We start from the raw sequence: 20,319 nt of genomic DNA on the forward strand, positions 1-20,319 counted from the left end.
ATGGATACATCAGGGAAGGCTGTGTGATGTTGATATGATGGTGGGGTTTTTTTTCAGGTGTTTGAATCCCATATGAATTATGCCTCCACTGCATCCACTTGATCACTGACCTTGCCACCCTTCCCTTCTCCAAGCACCCACTGCCACCTTTTGTAACATCATAGACACTGGCTCTGGTGCACAGGGTAGGTTGAAGCACGACTGCATGCCTGCTTTGGCAACTTTCCCTCCCAAGTCATCACAAAGATTAAGTGGTGTAGTGGTCGAAGACCATAATACTCACTTCCAGAGGAACTACCACCAACTTCATCATTTTCCAATCTAACTACAAAGAGTGGGTCTTTGCCTTCACAAATAAAAGCACATAGCACACACATCAAAACAAACATACAAGAATTTTTTTCTTCTTGGGGATTGAGGAAGGGACCACACATGACAGATGTTAGTCATATTGCTTAATGCATTGTTGCAAAGCACTCAGATACAATGGTGATGGGCCTGGTATAAAAATTTGACTAGAATAGAGGGTCTTGTTGAGTCCTCTAGACAAGGAAGAACTTCCTCCATAGTACAGGTGCAATTAAGGATGCCCATTACATTCAGGTCATTTCAGTCGATATATGTAACTAGCATCCAACTCTATACTAATTCAGAAAATTAGATAAGAGGCAAGGCTGCATTTAACAGAGAAATTAATAAAGGTAAATAGTATTTGTAAAATCTTTTAACTTTACTGATGGTCACATCTATTCTAGCAGAACTTCTGTCATTTAGAGTCCATTACTCTTTACCCTCTCTTCCTTTCTCTTTCTCTCTCTTCTGCCCTCCCCGCCCCCCTTGTTTTATTTCCTTAGATCTAACTGGCTAAAGCCGTGCTGTGGGAGACGAGCAGCTGTGTGGCAGGTATTTTTGCTCAGTGCAAGTCTCAACAGTTTCCTGGTAGCCTGTGTAGTGTTGGTGGTGATTCTCCTGACTCTGGAACTCCTAATAGATATAAAGCTTCTCCAGTGTGAGTAGCAGGCTTTTTTAAAAAATTTGATCGAAGATAAATGATGTTTAGATTTAACTTGCTTGGGGGAGTGGGGTTGGTCATGTAAGTAGTTTAAAAGTTAGATAATGACCTTTACTGTACTGTTAATACAGTGGAACCCTGGTATAGTGAAGTCCTCCCCTTCCCCACAGAGCAAATTCGTTAGGGGACAGATTTTTAGAGGATGCAGGTAGAATTCACCTGCAAAAATGTGCCCACACCTTGTTTACCTGCAAAAACTGCACACTCCCATTATGATAACCTTATCCAATTTGCATACACCAGAAAACAGGGCATTTGTGCAGTCAAAAGGTCACTTCTGTGATAGTTACCCAGTTGTCCATTCACATGTATGTATGCAAATAGGTGTGCATGGATTTTGCTGGTGCAGTTGGTGCTCTCTCCTTTAGTAATTTGTCCCTATAAACAGAGATTTGTTGGAACTGAAATTGCAATTTGTATCTGGCAATGCATTGAAACTATTAAGGCTTTCCTTCTACTTCACTAACATATTGTAAGACAAATAACAACAACACAAGTGAAGTTTTGTTATATCCAGGTTCACTCTACACAGGTTCCATGGTACAGGCAATTTTTAATTGTGTTGCTTTGCTTTCTGGTTGAGCTGTTCTTTCACTGTTCTCTCCCTCCATTCTTTTTTGCTTAGTCAGACAAAACTCATCTGAATGTAAGCACCAGCAACAAGTTTTCCTGGGCTAAATATTAAAGGTGCCCTTTAAAAAAGAAATTACGTAGAAATATATAGAAATAACAATAAGGGGTTTAAACACATCCACAATGGCAAAAAAATTTACTGTTAAAGATTAAGGAACTCTAGGGTGAAATTCTTGAGCTTTGCTATTTGACTTCAATGGTTTCAGGATTTCATCCCAGTTTATGTAGTATAATGGAATGCTGTAAAGCAGTGATTCTCAACCAGGGGTCCAGGGCCCCTGGGGGGCCGGGAGCAGGTTTCCGGGGCTCCGCCAGTGTTACACTTGTTGGGGCCTAGGGCAGAAAGCCAAAGTCCCACTGCATGGGGCTGAAGCATGGGGCCCTGAGACCCGCCACCTGGGGCTGAAGCAGAAGCCTGAGCAACTTAGCTTCACGGTGCCCTCTGTTGCATGGGACTCTGGGCAATTGCTCTGCTTGCTATCCTTTAACGCCGGTCTTGGCAGAAACCAGTTATTGTGACACAGGTGGGCCATGGAGTTTTTATAACATGTTTGGGGTGGGGGGGAGGAGCTCAGAAAGAAAAAGGTTGAGAACCCCTACTGTAAAGGTAATATTAAGGGAGACACTAGTTAGGAGCAGCCTGAGTTGTTATTTTATTTTATAAGCTCTGTAAGAAGGAATGCTGACTGGGCCTTCTCCTACACCCTACCTGTATTTGATCTGGTCCCCTTATACCTCTCTATCTGCACACCTCAAACACATATGAAAACACCCCTTCCAGCCTCAGACAACCCCATCAGCTATTTGTGAGGCTCTGCTGTCCTTGCTAACCAAACTCCTCTGTGAACAGGGAAGTCAGAAGGCAGCACCAGAATGCAGTCTTCTAAGTATTGCGGGTTATTGGTTATGAGATTCAATCTTTAGAGCTGAACTAAGAGAGGATCACAGACAAATTCAGTGATGGCACTTTGATAGGTGAGGTGCATATGCCTAAAGTTGCCACTGCTAGTAAAGCTAATGGTTGAATCCTAAACATTGGATTTATTTGCTTTTGTGGGTTTGTCTTAGACTTCTAACACTATTTTGGAGGGATTGCCTGCATTCTTTACCATTTGCTCCCCCATCAATACTCCTCTCTGAGGAGTACTGCATGTTACATCCTTCAGAGCCCACCAACCTCTACCCTACACATCAGCCAGAGAGGTTTGTGCCAGGCAAACAGATGGTACTAGGCTGACCATTTTGTCTCTGCACTACTCTCTACTCTTGCTGGCCCTGGGCGTAACAGACTGCTGCATGGCAATGCATTGCATTGAGACTAAATCGTCAACACACCACGCTTCTCATTATTTCATGTAGCTTTTGTTACATTAAATTCCTTCAGTTTTGTTCTTTAACCACTTATGGAATATATGGGAGGAGTTAACATAAATACTATAGTTCTGTGAAACGAAGACTGTACTTTTAACTTAATCTTTCAAAAGCCATTAGTGTGCAATTATGTTTTTTAAAAATGTAATTGTAGCATATAATGATTCCCTGTAGTATATGAAAGCAACATATACAAGTGTATTAAGGATATGTTATGGTACATCACTGCCAATTTTGTTTCTAATAAAAGCCATTAATCCACATTATAGACTGCAGTCACCAAGGAAATCTGTTTTTTAATGAGTGTTTTTAATGGTTTTGAATTACATGTGCAAAAATATTGTACAAAAAATCAGGCTTCTATGATTGCTAAAATCCCAGGGCAAAATTCTCCTCTCAGATTCTTAGTGCCGATTTCAGTTGCACTCTGCACTTGTTCAGTGGGCACAACTCCTTGTTGTCATCAATGGAAATTGTATCTGCAAAAGTGCAGATTATCCAAATGAGAAATTAATAGACCTTGAGTGAATTTAGCATGAAGCATATTTTATATGACAAACTCTATGTACATTAACTAAATAATCTCTTATTACCCCAGTAATGTACAGAAGTATTGTTATCCCTATTTTGTGGATGGAGAAATGAAGGTAGATTAAGTCACTTGTCCAGGGTCTGAGAGAAGTGGTTCATTAGCAGAGCCATGATTAGAATTCTTTAGTTTTTGACTCCTCGTCATCTCTAGACCATGCACCTCCATCTCTTTGCCAAACCACTTCCTATAGTGGTGGGAGTGACTTACTACTGCCCTTTTCCTGTGATTGGATACATATAGGCACATCTGTATACCTGCGTGAAGTCCTATTGAAATCAGTGGGGCTCCACACAGGTGCAAGAATCCACCTGCGTGTATCTGCTTACTGGATCTGGGCATATGTAAGTACTTGTATAGCTGTACAATGAACATGAATATAAAGATGAAACCATGCCTTAGTGGGAATTTGTTTGGCCTTATTTGTTGTAAAGGTTTGATCATTTCACAGTGTTAAAACAACAGTATGACAGCCCAGAAGAGAATTGCAGCATGTTTGAAAATGATTTTTAATGATTTTTAGAGGTGCTTAATTTCTACAGTTCCTTTCATAGGTACTGGAATTAGGGGTGCTGAGGCTGCGGCTGCACCCCCTGGCTTGAAGTGGTTTCAGTTATATACAGGGTTTACAGTTTAGTTCAATGGCTCTTAGCACCACAACTATAAAAATTGTTCCAGCCCCCCGTCTCCCTTTTGAGTACAGTGGGAGCTGCAAGTACTGAAAACCTACCCAAAAAAAAGAGTAAAGTCGTAGCCTTTGTCTAGTTTTTTTGTTTGTTTGATTTTTCTTCTTTTCTTTAAGAATGTTAATTTTTTTTAAAAAGTTTACAAATCCAAGAAATTCAGAGGTAAGGCTGCACTTCTACAACAAGCCAGATTCACACAAATAGTAGCCTGTGACTCTGTCCCACTCGTTTGGACAATGTAGTGTTCTCATATTGTTTCTGAAACAATAATGTTGTTTCTACAGTTCAGTGTGAGGAAGTCTGTATGTTCAGTTGGATGTCTTTAAGGAAGAGAAGGCAATTGAGAGTGGTGGAATGTCGACTCGGTTTATGGGACATTGATTCAGCTCTTGTTCAGGAACTTCTTGCCTGGAAGGTTATTTTAAACTGTTTACTGTTGATACCACTCGGGCACTTTAATTGTGTCGCCATCCTGCAGTATATCCAGCAGTCTTTGCTGCACATATTGCAATATGAGAAATCCATTTCTCCCCACCCCAAATTCCCATATGTTATACCTCGCTTGCACACTAGGGGGCAGTTTGAGGACTGCATGTCAATGGATTGCTATTAGAATGTCTCCCCATAAATGGATTCCCCCCTATTTCCCAGCCTTGCCCTATTGTTTAGGCAGTGTGTCGGTGAAATTGTGGTATTGTCTGCTTATTTCTTTTTTATTAATCAGTAATTGTGTATCTGCTGAAATTCAGTGATACCATACATGGCAATTTCTACTGACCCCCTATTACCATATCTTAAGGAATATCAGTGGCAACTAAATTGATGTTATTCCTTGAATCCTAATCCCCCTCCCCTCCCATTATTCTGCTACAACCTGGCATCTTCATGCACACAAAGATGCCCAAAACATTTTTCCGTTGTGCGGTAACTCAACCTATCTTCTCAAGCAGTTTTGATCCTTTGTAGACAAGCTCCTAGGACCTGGGCAGCACACAGGGTTTGGGGGGAGAATTTTTTGTCTCCTTCGTGTTTTTTTATGAGACTGCAGGAATATGAACTTTGATACAAGTACTGAACACGTCCTTTCAGTGTTCTGCTTTGCTATGTGAACAAAGCTCTCCTCATCCTGGACACCCACCATGTGCAGATAGCCTTGCAGCTGAACTTTTCCAGAAAGTCCTCCATGTCTCAAAGGTACATTAACGCCTTTATAGACAACCCAGGCCTGAATCTTTCTGGCGTGGTAATACAGTAGTCCTCAGTGGGGTAACACAAAGACAAACTTGGCAGTTTGACAGCTATATGCTTACTGAAACATATTGTATGAAATGTTGTCATTCCTGTAATACATTTTTCTTTATTTTTGAACCTCCATTGTCAGCATTTTATCAATGGGGTCTGTACATTTGTTAATACAGTTTAGAGTTAAATGTGTTCATAGTATGTGTATTCTCCTGCTAGCAATTCATCTTTATTAGGTGGTTTGATGTCAGATGATATTTCACATTTTTCTAATCCACTTCAATTGGATTCATGTGCAGGGATCAAATATTGTTAAAAGGTACATTAGTTCTTCAAGGTATTTCTAATACTGGTCTCAATGCAGGTGTCCATTTTGTTTTGTAGAATCAAACTAACTGTGAGTGGGGCAGAGTTCTTCTGTGAAAGCTGAGGCTAATATATTCATAGTTAGACACCTGAATAAGCGATCACTTCCGAAAATCAGGCCACTTACTTAGGTGCCTAATATGGATAAAGGAATCTAAGTTTATGCATCTGTTCTTGAAAAACTTGGTCCAAACAATTATTGGTCTTCCAGAATAAATAAAAATATTTAAAAAATTATTTAAAGAAATAATGAGTAATTCTTTTTGTTAGTTTATAGAATTTTACTATTAAGTTTTCAGTTGCACAGAATTTAGTCTCATCTCCTAGTAAAACCAATGGGACTTGTGCCCCTATATCCTGGAACAATGACAATACAGGGTATTGCGCACCAAAGATTTCATTCTGTAGCAGCTCCACACATAGGACAGATGCAGAATCTGACCTGCAGTGTCATTCCTGTGTTCCTTTTTTCCTATAGGGCTTCAAACTGGGCTGACATCTTTTGATAGAATTGTGATTGATCTCCATCCCAAGCAGGACGTGGGTGGTCTGACCTAGTCGTCAGAACAGAAGTCAGGCTGGGTCAGATACCAGGAGGTCAGAGGGCAACCTGGGAGTCAGGAGGCAGGGTCAGGTTACCAGGAGATCAGGCAGTAGGAGTTGGTATTGCAGAAGATGCAGTCCTAAGCAAGAGAAACCGAGTCGCGTGGACAATTTCCTGTTCCTGCCATTAGTTTAAATAGAAACTGAGGACCAGTCAGGACCCCCAGCATTCCACCAATTAGATACCAGGATAGGAGACTTCTGTCAGAGTTCAGCTTCTATTCTGACAGCAGTTAGCAGATCACTGGTTGGTGGGTTGGAACTTATTAGCACCTAGGAGCCCAATGGGCTAGGGTTCAAGACCCACTGCCTCCAAAGCCACTACTAGAGAAAGGGAATGGAGGGTCTCCACAATCACCAAGAAGAAGTGGCTGAGAGGAGAGTGGCACAAAAGCCCCTTCCTACGGAGTATTTTTCCTTTCTCAGATTGTCTTGGAGTAGCCTAGTCTCACACTGCCTATTCCAACTCCTAGCTTTGTTTTTCAGAGGCTCCAACTGCATGTTTCACTACTGGAGTGACTTGCAGCCTCCTATCTGCAGGTGGCTTACCACAAAGGTGACCCACTTTCAAAACAGAAAACTGGGATGAACCCATTCATTCCTTAGCCTCTCTCCTGAGACTTCCAGTTAGTGTAGGTTTTAGTGGTGTTGGCAACTGTGAACAGTGTCACCTGGGAACAATGAGTGAGATCACCTACTGATTTTACATAAGGCACTGAACAACCATCAGATAACAACTTTATGGTCATTGCTAACCTGAATTGATTTGAATGAGCAACTTAAGAGGGTAAAGCTCCATGTCCCATTGAATCTAGAATCTTTGTTATATTTTCATTATAGTGTTTCAGATGAAATGCTTCTCCTAAATATAAATGGCGATGGTACTAGTCACCATTATATATAAGTTGCTACCTGGTACTAAAATTATGCTTCATTATATTGTGTTAATTACAGTTTCAAGTGCATCACAGTTTGCAGGAATTATTCACTGGATCAGCCTAGTCATCCTGTCTGTGTTCTTTTCAGAGGTATGTATAATGCATGGTGAAATACAATTGATTTGGATGCAGGGCCCAGTCCTGCTTCCACTGATGTCAAAAGTGGGAATTTTGATGCTAGGAACAGGAGCAGGCACATGGTGTGTTTTAAAAAAGAAAATAAGTCAGCTTTTGTCATTCATATTTGGAAAACCAAAAGATCTTGTTTGTATTGACAGTCATTCTCTTTATTAAAGATAATTAGAATGGACCAGGAAAAATGGAAGAATGTTACCATACAAATATAAGAGCAAAGTTGTGAGGAGAGATAATTATATCTGTATCATCTCAAATCAGTCCCTTTTAAATTATGGGAAACGGACCTGGTTCTGAAGTTCTTATTCCAGGAAAGTTCTCATTGGCCTCAATAGGAATCTTGCTGGAATAAGAAATCCAAGACTTCATCTTATACAAAACTTGGTTCTGAATAAGAATGAATCATCTCCTTTCATAACTTACTTAAGCTGTTCTCTCTGTTTTTTCTAAATATTTTCCTTACATCTATATTACTGCTGTATAAGAAAGTAATTAAATACAGCAAATTAGATACAAAGTAAGAATGAACAATGGTGAATTTCTGTGCAAATGTGTATTGGTACCATAACTGAATAAATTAATTCATTGGAAAAGCCCATATTGATAATACAATAAATGACTAAATTGAAATAACTGACTATAGTTTGCAACTTTATTCCAAAAAATGTCATCTGTGCTGAAATATTAACAATATATCTAAAGTGCTTCCAAAACAGCAATTTGGATTATTCCTCCAGGACATGCTACGCATATTGTTACAAAAATCCTGTTACGTGGTTGTGTGTTTTTAAATTACGCCAACATCCATGCCATGCCAGAAGATTCCCTGGAATATCTACATACCTGAAGAATATTTTTCTAGTTTCGCTAGGGGAAAGGATTTGCATCCAAATAAAACAGAAGTTAGAGGCTGCACCTAAGAGTTCAGTTTAGCTTAAGGTTATGAGTATTCGCCTTAGAAGAAGCAGGAGCCTTGATAGTTATAGCTGATGCTGGAAACCACTCTTGTTGGACATATAGTTAGTTATATTACACAGCCATTTATTTCTATGGTTCTATTAATGGATTTAAAAAATCATACCAAATTTAAGCAATGAATACACACAACCCTAAACCGTATACTTTTGCTCCCAACCTCCAAATCCCGAGTCCGAACCTTTCCTACTGATTATGGTTCAGAAATAAATAAATATTAAGATAAACTTATTTTGAATATGATAGGCAAAGTTGTTTAGCTACCCTCCATCCCATTTTGTGTCTGTATTGCATTTTTTCTTCTCTCTGTGTTTAGGACAATATGAGTATTGGGAGTGAATCTCCCTTCACTGCATTTAGTACCCCTTGTTCTAATTCTGTTAGCACCCACTTTGCAGTTTGCTTCCGTCTTTCCAAATTGATGAATTTCATTCACCCGTTTGACTGTAGTTTGAATTTACATTTAAAAAAAATTCACCAATAATGATATAAAATAGCCATATGAGGAGCACAACGCAGCTAGGATTTTTGGAGTTCGTTTCATCAATCAAGCCTTTGGAAACTTTTAAGAGTCATAGACTGGGCTAATAATAGCTGCAAACATCATGTACTTCACCACTGTGACAGAATCAGCTCCACAGACCACCTGAAAGCACTTGGCAAACCATAGATTGAGAACCACTGAGGAAGGGGAAGAGTGAATTTTTCACCTTTGCTGCTGCTATTGTTTTGCTGGAGATAGTTTTCTACAACATTGGATTAACAGAGCAGAAACATTTCTGTTTACATTGTGATGATTGTCATCAAAATAGAATAGAGAAACTTATTTTTCTCATCTAAAATATTGTCCAATGCTCCAGAAATTGCAGGCCCTGAAAGAGGCAGAGGATCTCTTACAGCATTTTCATTACATTTATTTATTTCCTGTTCCTGATGTAACAGATTTGTCTTTGTTTGGGGTGGGTAGGAAAGAATTTTGCTCTGTGTTTCAGTGAGACTTTTACAATCATTCACTGTTCAGACCAGGCTGGGCAGAAAGATAGTATAATGATTTCACAAAGAGGGTAGGGCTTTTCATTTGATTGATCAAACCTTATCAGATGCCTGTTGAATATGATTGATCACTTATAATACTATTTTCCTCAAACCACACAAAGGCACTTGTGCTCAAAATTTGGAAAATTGTGATTGATAGAAATCTTTAGTTAAAATGGATAACGTTTGCAACTTTAACTATAGTAGGTGCTATTAACACCCATTTTAATGTCTCATTACAGTTAAATAAGAGCTGGCTTTCTGCTTGATTGAAATGTAGTGGACAAATGTGGCAGGTACTTGTAGCTGCTAACAATATTAAGTTGCTACTCCTCCAGCTTTTCCTTCTATCTTTACACTTGTGCTATAGCCACAAGTCTTAACCTGAATTTACTGCATTGTGTTAATTTTATATTCTCCTCGTGTTAGTCTCCGAAGACTTTCCAACATATCACAATATCTTTTTTCAGTAACATGCATATAACTTTTTGCAAATGCTCAAATTAGATTTACTGGTTGTGATGCTTTGCCTGTTAGTCTCTGTTTACGTATGTCAAGCCCGTACACCAAACAATACCCAGATGTTAAGACAGAAGAGGAGATAGAATGTCAGAGGGATAAAAAAACAAAAGCAGCAGTCAAGGCTAATTCAGGATTGCACCGTATCAAGAAGGTAAAACCAGCCCTGAGAAAAGGATGAGAAAAGGCAAACAGAGAACTTGGCATTGACTTTGGTAAGTGGCGTGGGGTCTGAATATATTTTAATAATCTTATGACATTGGTATTAGGGCCAGATTCTGCAGCGCTCACTCACTGCAGTTGTTCCATTGAAGATACTGGGACTATTCATGTGAGAGAGGCCTGCGGGTGTGGGCTTTTTTAGCCTGTAGTACTCTGCTGTTGCATGCTGCTTTATATAGGCCCAATTCAGCACAGCACTTAAGCACTCTACTGACCTTAGTCACAGGAGTAGTCCCATTGAAGTCAACAGGACTGTTCCCATGCTTAAAATTAAGTACACACTGAATCCGGGTCTTTTTTTCCCCCAAAGGTTTTGGAATGGGAAAGCATTCAGCAGGGTTTGGGGTTCCAATAGTTAAGGTGTTAATTGTCTGGGTTTTTTAAGTTTGAGTTAAAATGTATTAATTGACTTGTCGCATTAAGAAGAGAAAGAAGACAAAATGAAACATATCACTCAAATTACATATAAACAAAAAATATTCATTGTAGTCTCTCATACTTGTATTCCTCCTTCATAACAATCTCTAGGAAGATTTAAACATCTGAGAGGAGAGTCCTACAGAATTTAATTAGAATTAAGCCAATATGGTTCTGTAGACGTTACTGGGAAAAAAACCTATAGAATTTAATAGAAAATAATATCCTTTCTGTATGTTTTTTCTAAAGAATCCTATAGTAGTAATATAATTCTCTATTAAATTCTGTAGCATGTTTCAAGCAACCTACCAGTATAGAAAGATTAGAATTTAATAGAAAAGTATATGATTCTTCCATAATGAACTGGAACTTTACCTTTCTGAATGTTTTCCTCCATTCCCTATGCATACTAGTTTTATTATCGTAGGATTCCTTAAGTGTGCTGGATTGTTGGCCATGTATGTGTATTGGGGGAGTTGTTAAGAAGAATTGATATCGACAGCATTTGGTTTTGGGAACAGGTGATGCAGAGGAAAACCTAGAAAAAATTACATGGATTTTATAAACGGATATAAAAAAATTAGTTAAACTTTGGCTGTGGAGTCGTTGATAGAGTCCAGAAATTTAACATCTAATGTTTTGTAAATCTAGCTCTGCTCAGCCATCCAACTTTGTAGCTTACACACCAAGGTGGATTCAGGAGAGCATAGAATTTTATGGAGGGATGGGACTTTAGCACAAAGCCTTCCTAAAATTTCATCCCTCTTATCTCAGCCCCTTTTTCTCAAGAACATTTCTGACCCATGCAGTGTGCTATACTCGTGCTACAGCTGGACTCTCTTCAGGCTTCATTTCTTGTTGCTGATGAGATCCCTGCACCTTCTACACCATGCACCAGGGATGTAGATAAAATCCCTAGTCCAAACGTGACCAGAAGGAACTTCTGATGTAGGAAAGCCAAAGACTAAGTTTGTATCAAATTTATATTTGCCTCATGGTAGCGTGCTGTGCAGCAAATAGGTCACTGAGCCATATCCGTAAAACACTTCTGAATCTAGAATTCTGGGTTTAGAATCCATTTTCATTCTCAATGACTATATTCTAAGGACAAATTTGGTACAATACATGTTACAGGAATGTTTGTCTGAATGCACCTGTAGAATTTAGATACTATGTAATATGGTACCAAAAAAATTGATGGTTGCTAGTGTTAGAGAATTTAGGTGTTTATGCCTGCAATCTTGGTGTCACTCTGCTATTGCAGTTAAGTATTATTAATTATTGTGGATATATTGTACAATAGAACCACAACAATTATAATGCAGAGCACGTGGAAGATATTTTGTACTAGTTTAATAATGTGTGAGATGTAGTCAACTGTTACCCTTTTCTTTCTTTTTCCTTGTAGAAGTTTGACTGAGGAGAAGCTGAATGAGAAGATACCCATGTGTTAGAACCCTGAGTGTCAGGTTAAAGATGATAACATATCCCTGCTTCTCCAGTGGTATGGGAATGGTAGGTACTAATAATTGGGGAAGCACTTCTAAGAACTGTCAGCCCATAAAAAGGTAAATTAGAACACTTCTAAACAGTGTTTGAAATGAGTAATTTGTGGGATGACCTGGGTTGCAGGAGATAAAACTCTCATAGATGAGTACAAGGTATTCTTCTTGGGGAAGGTTTACTCCAGGTATTTTGAGTAATCTGGTGCATTGCAAAACAAAAGTTTGCTTTTCAGAGTAATTATGCCAGCAAACAATAAATGCTGCGGCGTGGGGGAAGGGACAGGGGAGAGCTACACCAGGGATTGGAAAGATTGTCCCTTCCCCCACACAACCCTTTCTTCCATTTTCCCCTTTCAGGACAAACAGTACTGCTGAGCTAAATATAGTACTCTCCTTTACCTAAACCTAATGGGCCAAATACACCCCTTTACTCACTCTTTTGGTTTCTTTACTCTAGGGATTAATATGACCCAGTGAGTCACAGAATAATAAATTGTATATTAACCGTGCAAGGAATAAAGTATGTAATAAAAGTATTGAGTGTACATTCACAGTAGGCTAACTCATGCAAATTGTGGGAATTCACATGGCTGGCTCAGCAAAGACCTCGGCCAAGTTTCCCTACCAAATTAGATAGAAAAACTGTAGTACCACTGCAGAGAGCTAATTCTCTTTACTTGACAATAGTAGGCCACTTTGTTAAGGGGACACTGTCAACTACTACGTTTCTGTCTGAAAACTGTGTACTTTTTTTTAGTAACACCTAAGATTACTGTAATGAAAATAATTTACTAAAAATAATTTTCCTGTTTTTCTTTGTGCATTTAATAACACTTTTTGTGTAATCAGTTATTCAGTTTCTCTCTTGATGAAAAGACATTTACAAACATCAGAGGTAAAAACATTTGTAAAGTTTGGGGATTTTTAATGATTTTTTTTTATAATAAATTCAGAGTGTTCTATTTAAAAGATGCTGTATCACAAACTGAATATCCATACATTTTTCAATTTTAAATAATTCAAGTTGACACTGCCCCTTTAAGCCAAAAGGTAATATGTACAAGTGTATTAGATGCTTGTATTCAAGTTTACACATCAAAATTGCAATGTAGCATGACAGCTGCATTGTTAAACAGAACATCTACAGGTACACATTTACTATAATGCTAGAAAATATCTATACATAAATAACAGAATAACACCACTTCTTATTTTTGCCTTTTTCTTACAGAGACCAGTTTAAGTGGCATTGTATCATATTGCTAGAGTTCATGCTTAAACTTTGGTAAATATTATAATCACAATTCAGTTTTAATTCATTTACATTTTCATTGTGCAAATAAGATGTTCTAATCATTATTCTCCTTTGTCTTTCAGATCCTGCCACAGATTCTGTTTTTAAATGCACTGTACAAATATATCACATTAAATATATTTTTGTTTGCCCAAGAAATACGTTTGATTGTTTGGGGGGGAAATTAATATGTTATTTGTAAGTAACACCAACATTTTTTTATTCCAGTATTTTTCTATTTATCATTAACTTGACAGGTTCAAAATACCATATATGGAAATTTGTCTAATGAAGCTCTTTTGAGTGTAGAAGTTCTCAAAAACAACCATGGAAGCGTGTTGCCAACATGTGTTCTTTGTAAAGGCCAGGGGTTAGTGAGAGAGGGTGATATTAGCTTGGAATTACATTCATAAGCATTGGCTGATGTGTACCAAGAACACTGCAGGTGTATCTTGGGATACACACAGTGTTTAAGACACATTAACCATGCCCTCCTACCTATATCTCCACAGAGCAGAAAATGAATGCATGATTAAAAAGACCTCTGTACAATTTTTTAAATTAACATGTTAATGAATGTTCTGTTGATGAAAGGTGCAGCCCTGAAGACTGAAGACATCTGTCCACAGAACAAGCAGCTGTCAGGCTTATTTACAGGAGCCCTCCCATGTGTCTGTATTCTATTCTGGAGACTCTGCCTCTAGGTTGAGAGGCTGGTGCAGACTTCATGGTTGCTGATTGTGAGGGTGGTTTTCCATGAGGTGGATACCTGTCATCTAGAAACTGGACCGAGACCCACCAGTTCATTCCACATACACCACGAAACAGCGGTCAAATAATTATTTTCAATCATTGCTGACTTGCACTGATTCACAGCAGCAAAATAGAGGTTAAAAGCCTTTGTTACTGGCTACCCCGTAAAATGAGCTAGCCAGACTCCTTAAAATGACAGTATTGCAGCCTGATTAAAATATTGCGGAGAGGACTTAAAGAAGCAGCTACATTGTGTGGGGAAGTGTTATGCCCCCTAAATAGAGAGTTTCAGACAACCTATATTCAGGGTTGTGAGCTAAAGAGTTGTGCTGTTTATTCTCTTTGTAGTGGATATACCTTATTATTCCAAAGATAAAATGTCTTTGTGCATTCTCTGTCCATGGCAAAAATAAGTGCATTTCATAAGCAGTTTCTGAGTATATGCTAACTATTTAGCATTCCTCCAATTGCTCATTAACTTAGCATTTCACAAATACTGTCTAAGCATAGGACAAAATGGGCCAAACTCATCCCTCATGTCGCTCCATTGAAGTCAATGGAGTGGCAACAGGGAAGAGTATGTCCCAAGATTTAAATGAAGGAATGTTTCCTTTTAAGTTTCCTATTAACAGCCTGCTGCAGAATTTACTTTGCCTGGCTTTTAGCTTACTTGCTGAAACCTTCTTTGCAAATTCTTGATCAGAAGCTCAGCAGATTTTTACAGGAAAAACAAATCTTCCATTATAGACATGCCTTCCAGGATTTGATTCTGTTTCTGGAAAGGAGCTGGTAGGGTCAGGGATTTTGAATATGATTTTCTGGTTTTTCAAATCCTTGTTTTTTTGGAGCAAGGACTGAGAACTCTGACACTTATAGGAATGTCAACCAATGTGTGTTTTCAATGGGAATGCTGTGTAATGAAAATGCTGTAAGTGTAGGACTATTCAGATGTCCTAAGGGCCTGATCTTGAGATTTGCTGAGCACCTGCAACTCCAGTTGATTTCAGCTCAGGATTTGAATTTACTCCCGTGTTCATGCTCCCACATAATATTGGTGAGTATGGAATTATTAGAGGAGCTATTCCTTAGCTGCAACCTTGAAATGTTATGAAGTTCTTTCTGCCAATTGAACAGTTGCAGTCTTGCCCCACAGGCAGCTGTGTAACAGGTTAATGTAGTGACCCCTGTGAATGCTTTATCAGTTTGCTAAATTTGTTAATCATTTTGGGATCCTTCAGATGAAAAGGTATTTTATATATGTAAGTTTATCAGCAGCAGCATTGGTTCCTGATGGCAGTTCAAGGACCCACAACACTTCTCAAAGGGGAAAAGGGTAATCGCACTAATTATCCTGACTGGCATACCCCCCCTCTCAGTAAAACAGACTCAGATGTCCAATGCTGTGTGTGAGCTATTTTTAAGTGCACATTAGCTGATCCATTTGCCTGCATAGTCACTGAACTACTGGTATTGTTCTTTTAAAAACTCTGGGCTTGATTCTGCAGTCCCTTGCAGCCAGTGTAGTCATTTATATCTGTGTAAAGTGAGTATAAAAGGCTACCCATCTGATATGGAGCAGTTTCAACTCATTTTGTTCAGGTGAAAACTGCTACAGAAAGTGCAAGGCAGTGGATAATCAGGCTCTTGTGTATGAACAGTGTTATTTGGAAGAACCCAATGCTATTCTGTGTCTACGTTACAGTTATTGTGTTCAGAGTCTGTTAGCAGCATAAACCCAGAGTTTTGGGGTTTTTTTATATATTCGTATTTGGAATGAATAGAAGATATGTATATTCACAGCCATTTTCATTCTTTTTTCCTGCAAAATTCTGACTCCTTTCCTGGCCTGGGCACCTCTCTCACATATCTACCAAGCTCTCTCTGATTAATTATATTTTTAGACAGGCAGAATAATATTTTGGTGTATTTTACAAGCCACACATCTATGTTTTAATCCTCCTCTTGCTTGTAAAGTACATTTTAATCTGAGTTCTGCACTGCCACAGGCAGAATGGCACCCTAACTTTTGTGTGAGTGAAATTACACTAATTTTTAATTTTAATTCGATCTTTTAAAAACACCAACACGAGAAAAAATGTGAAAGATGCTGTTGGAATTTTCATAGGAATTTATCACTGTTTCGTGGTATGTTCAGTTATTATTCCTCTTTTCTAACTAAATAGAAAACCTTACGCTGTTTGCTTAATGGCAAAAGTGGGTGCAGACATTTTCCTCCCTGCACTCAGACTCTCTGGGACTTTAAAATGAGAAAATGCTCCTTTGCTGTGAAGAGAGAGAAAAGCAGCCCAGGAGCATGTAGGGGATAATTGTCTTATTAATTCAAGGAGATTTCTGAATGAGTGTCATGCAAATTATAATAAATTGCTGTCTTTTTCTTAATATTTCTTGTTAGACTATTTTGAGAATTGTGGTTCTCGGTATATGGGATTATATTGAAAACAAAATAGAGGTAAGTAAAAGTACCACAACCAACACTGTTTGTATTTCAGCATGGCAAAGTAAGAATAATTACCTATTTCTGCAGTGTACTTTAGCTATAGGAATTGATGCATTTACACTCTCAGAGATTTATGCATGTTACTCCCTGCACACAAAGGTGAAATTAGATGCAAATTAAAACACTGTCCACAGTGGGAAGTATCAGACCGATGCTGGTTAGAACAGTGTTTTAAACACATTCGTTTCTTTCACAGTTTTAGTGTGATTTTGCTGACTGGTGTGGACAAGAATTTCTTTTTGAGAACCATGTGAGTCAAACTGTGATTATATAATCCCTGGTGACATTATAATGATAACAGAGTCTGAGGATCTGGTTAACAATATGATTGAGAGTTGTAGTGTAGATGAGGCCTAACCATGTTTCCATAATCAAGTTAAAACTAGAGCTGGTAGGAAAATTTTCATCAAAAAGAGTTTTTGTTGGAAAATGCTGCTTTAACAACACCAAACATTTTCACTAAATCATATAGATTTCAACAAAAATTCATTTATGGAAAAAACTTCAAAAATGTTGAAACGTCACATTTTAATATGTTCAGAACTAAAACTTTAGATTTTTGTTGTTGTTGTTTCAAAAAGACTTTTTGTTTGAAAAAAATTATTTGGCTTTTCCTCCCAATCCAGGGTGGAAAAAAAAAATCAAAATCTCAAAATTTCCATGGGGGAGAAAATCAGTTTTCCAACTGGTTCTAGTAAAAACTCTGAAAGTCCAAGTATATAGCCCATTTATTGGGACAATAAGTATCGTCTGCAATACAGTTTTTAACTGTGTTGCTAACCCACTCCCCATACTTGATTCTGGCTGTAGTATAGACAAGGCATAGACTAATCCCCCAACATACAAATAATCTGTCACATAGTTTTATAACAGACAACGAACTCCTGTCCATACTTGTCAAGGAGACCATGGCTGGAACCTGCTAGCAATAATTGTGTTCAGGCGTGTTTGTAGCTATTATGGTTCTGACCAAGAGTAGATAAGGCCTTAATGTACATAACTAACAAAATGATAATTGCTTAAGAATTTACACAGTAAAGTGCAGCAGTAGTTAGTGTACATTATAATTTCAGTAATTGGTAGGATTGCTGTGATAGAAACAGGGATTAAATGGAACGTAGAGCTAATAAACTAAATGCTGTACGGGAGAGGACAGGAAATTTGGTTTTCATTACATATAAAGCCACAATTAGAAGTGTGCAAATCTTCCATAACTAAACCTCAAACCATTTATCTGGCTTGCATATTCCAAGTGAGACATACAGTATGGGTTGGAAGCCAGGTGGTACTTGATGTTATCCAGCAAAACATCAATTTCAACAGTGTTATATTCTAGCATCCTCCAGATGGTGCCAGTGAGGATTACGATTTGTTATTTGCGTCTTTCCAGTGGATTGTGTTTATGTTCAGTTCTTGATGCATGTTGCTTATAGTAGGGTACGTCCTGTTTCCCTGTGCAAACCATGAGTAAATGGGCCTTACTCTGGGACTTTTCACAGGGGCTGGGGGGCACAGAATTCTGCCTTATGCCTTTCCAGGATGCGGTGGGCCAGCCCAAGCATTATTATTAGCATTGCCCTCAATTCCATTTTCTCTGCTTTGCTAATGATCCCAGCCTTGACATGCCATTTGTCCACTTCTCCCACAAACCTTTCCATGGCTTCTCCCACATTGCCTCCCACACATAGAATTGCCCTTCCTGAGCTGATTCCCTGTGGCCACTAACCTCTCCTTATTCAGATCTCTCCTGAAGATCCACGTTTGCCAGGACACCTACAGGAAGTTAGCCAGCTAATAATCAGAGTCATGGAGTCCTTGGGGATAGTCTTTATATCTCTGACAAACACAGAACACCCCAGCATTGAATTACTAGGATGTGGTCAAGTGCCACCTGGTCACTTTACTTGTTTGTTGTTCCCCTTTACTCCACCTCTTTCTCCCTGCGTCTTTTTAAAATGCAGGTTCTTTCAGGCAGGGACTACGTCCTCTTTTGTGTTTGTACAGCACCTAGTGGCTGGTAATAAATATCAATAATAATACAGCTCCTGGGTTGTAATAGCATTTGGGGCATCACCTCTACATGGAGATTTTGGCCAATGGAGTAGTTGCAGACCTTCCTGGCCGTGGCTCCCCCTCACCTCTAAAACTGCAGATGAAGTCACTAAGAAATTCTGCTTCACAGCATGCAGAGGATGCAGCTTTTTTGTGGCCTGCTCACCTCACCTTGAAACACACACACAGTTTATCATAACTGCACCACTTTTGTTCATTAAGAGCCTTCCAAGATCACTAAGGAGGGTGGGAGGATTTGTGACCCTTAGAAAGGGTTTGAAAATGCTATTCATTAAAAATCTTTCTCATTTTAGGTATTTGATGGTGCTGTAATAATTTTATCCTTGGCTCCAATGGTGGCCTCTACAGTGGCAAATGGCCCAAGCAGTCCTTGGGATGCCATCAGTCTCATTATCACTCTGAGAATTTGGAGAGTTAAGAGAATTATTGATGGTAAGTGGTGATTAAACTTGCTGTCTTGAGAATTGGTTGGTTGGTTAAGAAAAGGATTGTAGCCCTCGGAATTGCTTTTAGAGAATATCTATATTGTTCTCCTTCCTCTAAATTTTAAAAGCAATGAACAGGTATTTAGTGTTGTGACTACCACTGGTGGGTGAGAATAGGAATTGATTCCATGGCTTCTTTATGAATCCTTCTTCCAGCATCCTCTATCTTTCAGTTTCTGCCTCTGGTATAACTTTGTATCTGATTCCTCATACTTTCTTTGCATCTTGGAGGTTCTCCACTGAAAATTTTCCACAAATCTGTCTCTGCTATTAATTTGAGATAATTAGCTGTGTGCCAGGGCTGTTTTGCCCAGGATTCCAGGACACAGCTCCATTGGGAAGCACTTGGAGAGAGGCAAGCAGCTTGAAGAATTAAGACTGCAGAGAACAGGAGCAGTGTCTGAGCATGGAAACAAGAATTCAAGGAAGGGGCTATTAGCATAGGTGGAGGGCAGTCAGATCTATTATCAAACTGTTCTGCTATCAGTGTATGGGATTCCAGGATGCAGGGAAGAGGAATGCAAAATGAATGAGGCCAAGGCAGGATCACTTTGCTTCTGTGAGAGAAAGAGCGTGTCACAGTGGCATTTGTGTTCTAGATACAAAACTCCTCACTTAATGTTGTAGTTATGTTCCTGAAAAATGCAACTTTAAGTGAAACAATGTTAAACGAATCCAATTTTCCCAAAGATTTAATGTAAATGCGGGGGGTTAGGTTCCAAGGAAATTTTTTTGGGACAGACAAAAGGCATTATATACGGTACAGTACTGTACTGTACTGTGGTTGGGAAGTGCCCCTGGCTTACTCCACACAGGCACAGCCCGCTGCAGGCAAGGACACTAGGAAGCACCTTTGAAGCAGCAGCGGCAGCTTCCCTGGAGAAGAAC

The 20,319-nt window shown here is 38.9% G+C and overlaps 1 protein-coding gene and 1 long non-coding RNA gene across 11 annotated transcripts in view; both read left to right on the top strand.

Moving 5' to 3' along the window:
* The window catches only part of TMEM266 (transmembrane protein 266), a 129,463-nt gene that overhangs the window by 65,764 nt on the left and 43,380 nt on the right, over window positions 1–20,319 (top strand). For 5 of the 10 annotated variants that reach the window (XM_065558381.1, XM_065558380.1, XM_065558383.1 and 2 more), the window contains 4 exons: window positions 855–1,009; window positions 7,517–7,590; window positions 16,769–16,825; window positions 19,240–19,378. In XM_065558381.1, the coding sequence (XP_065414453.1) occupies window positions 855–1,009; window positions 7,517–7,590; window positions 16,769–16,825; window positions 19,240–19,378 (425 nt within the window). Of the gene's footprint in view, window positions 1–854; window positions 1,010–7,516; window positions 7,591–15,109; window positions 15,410–16,768; window positions 16,826–19,239; window positions 19,379–20,319 lie in introns of those variants that run through there. The other 5 variants (XM_065558388.1, XM_065558390.1, XM_065558389.1 and 2 more) reach the window with 3 other exon arrangements.
* LOC135973753 (uncharacterized) lies at window positions 10,241–13,761 on the top strand. The gene is made up of 3 exons (XR_010590768.1): window positions 10,241–10,379; window positions 12,212–12,318; window positions 13,540–13,761. It is a non-coding gene; the product is annotated as an uncharacterized LOC135973753 (long non-coding RNA).

Source organism: Chrysemys picta, chromosome 10 (assembly GCF_011386835.1).
Source record: "Chrysemys picta bellii isolate R12L10 chromosome 10, ASM1138683v2, whole genome shotgun sequence".
NCBI lineage: Eukaryota > Metazoa > Chordata > Testudines > Emydidae > Chrysemys > Chrysemys picta.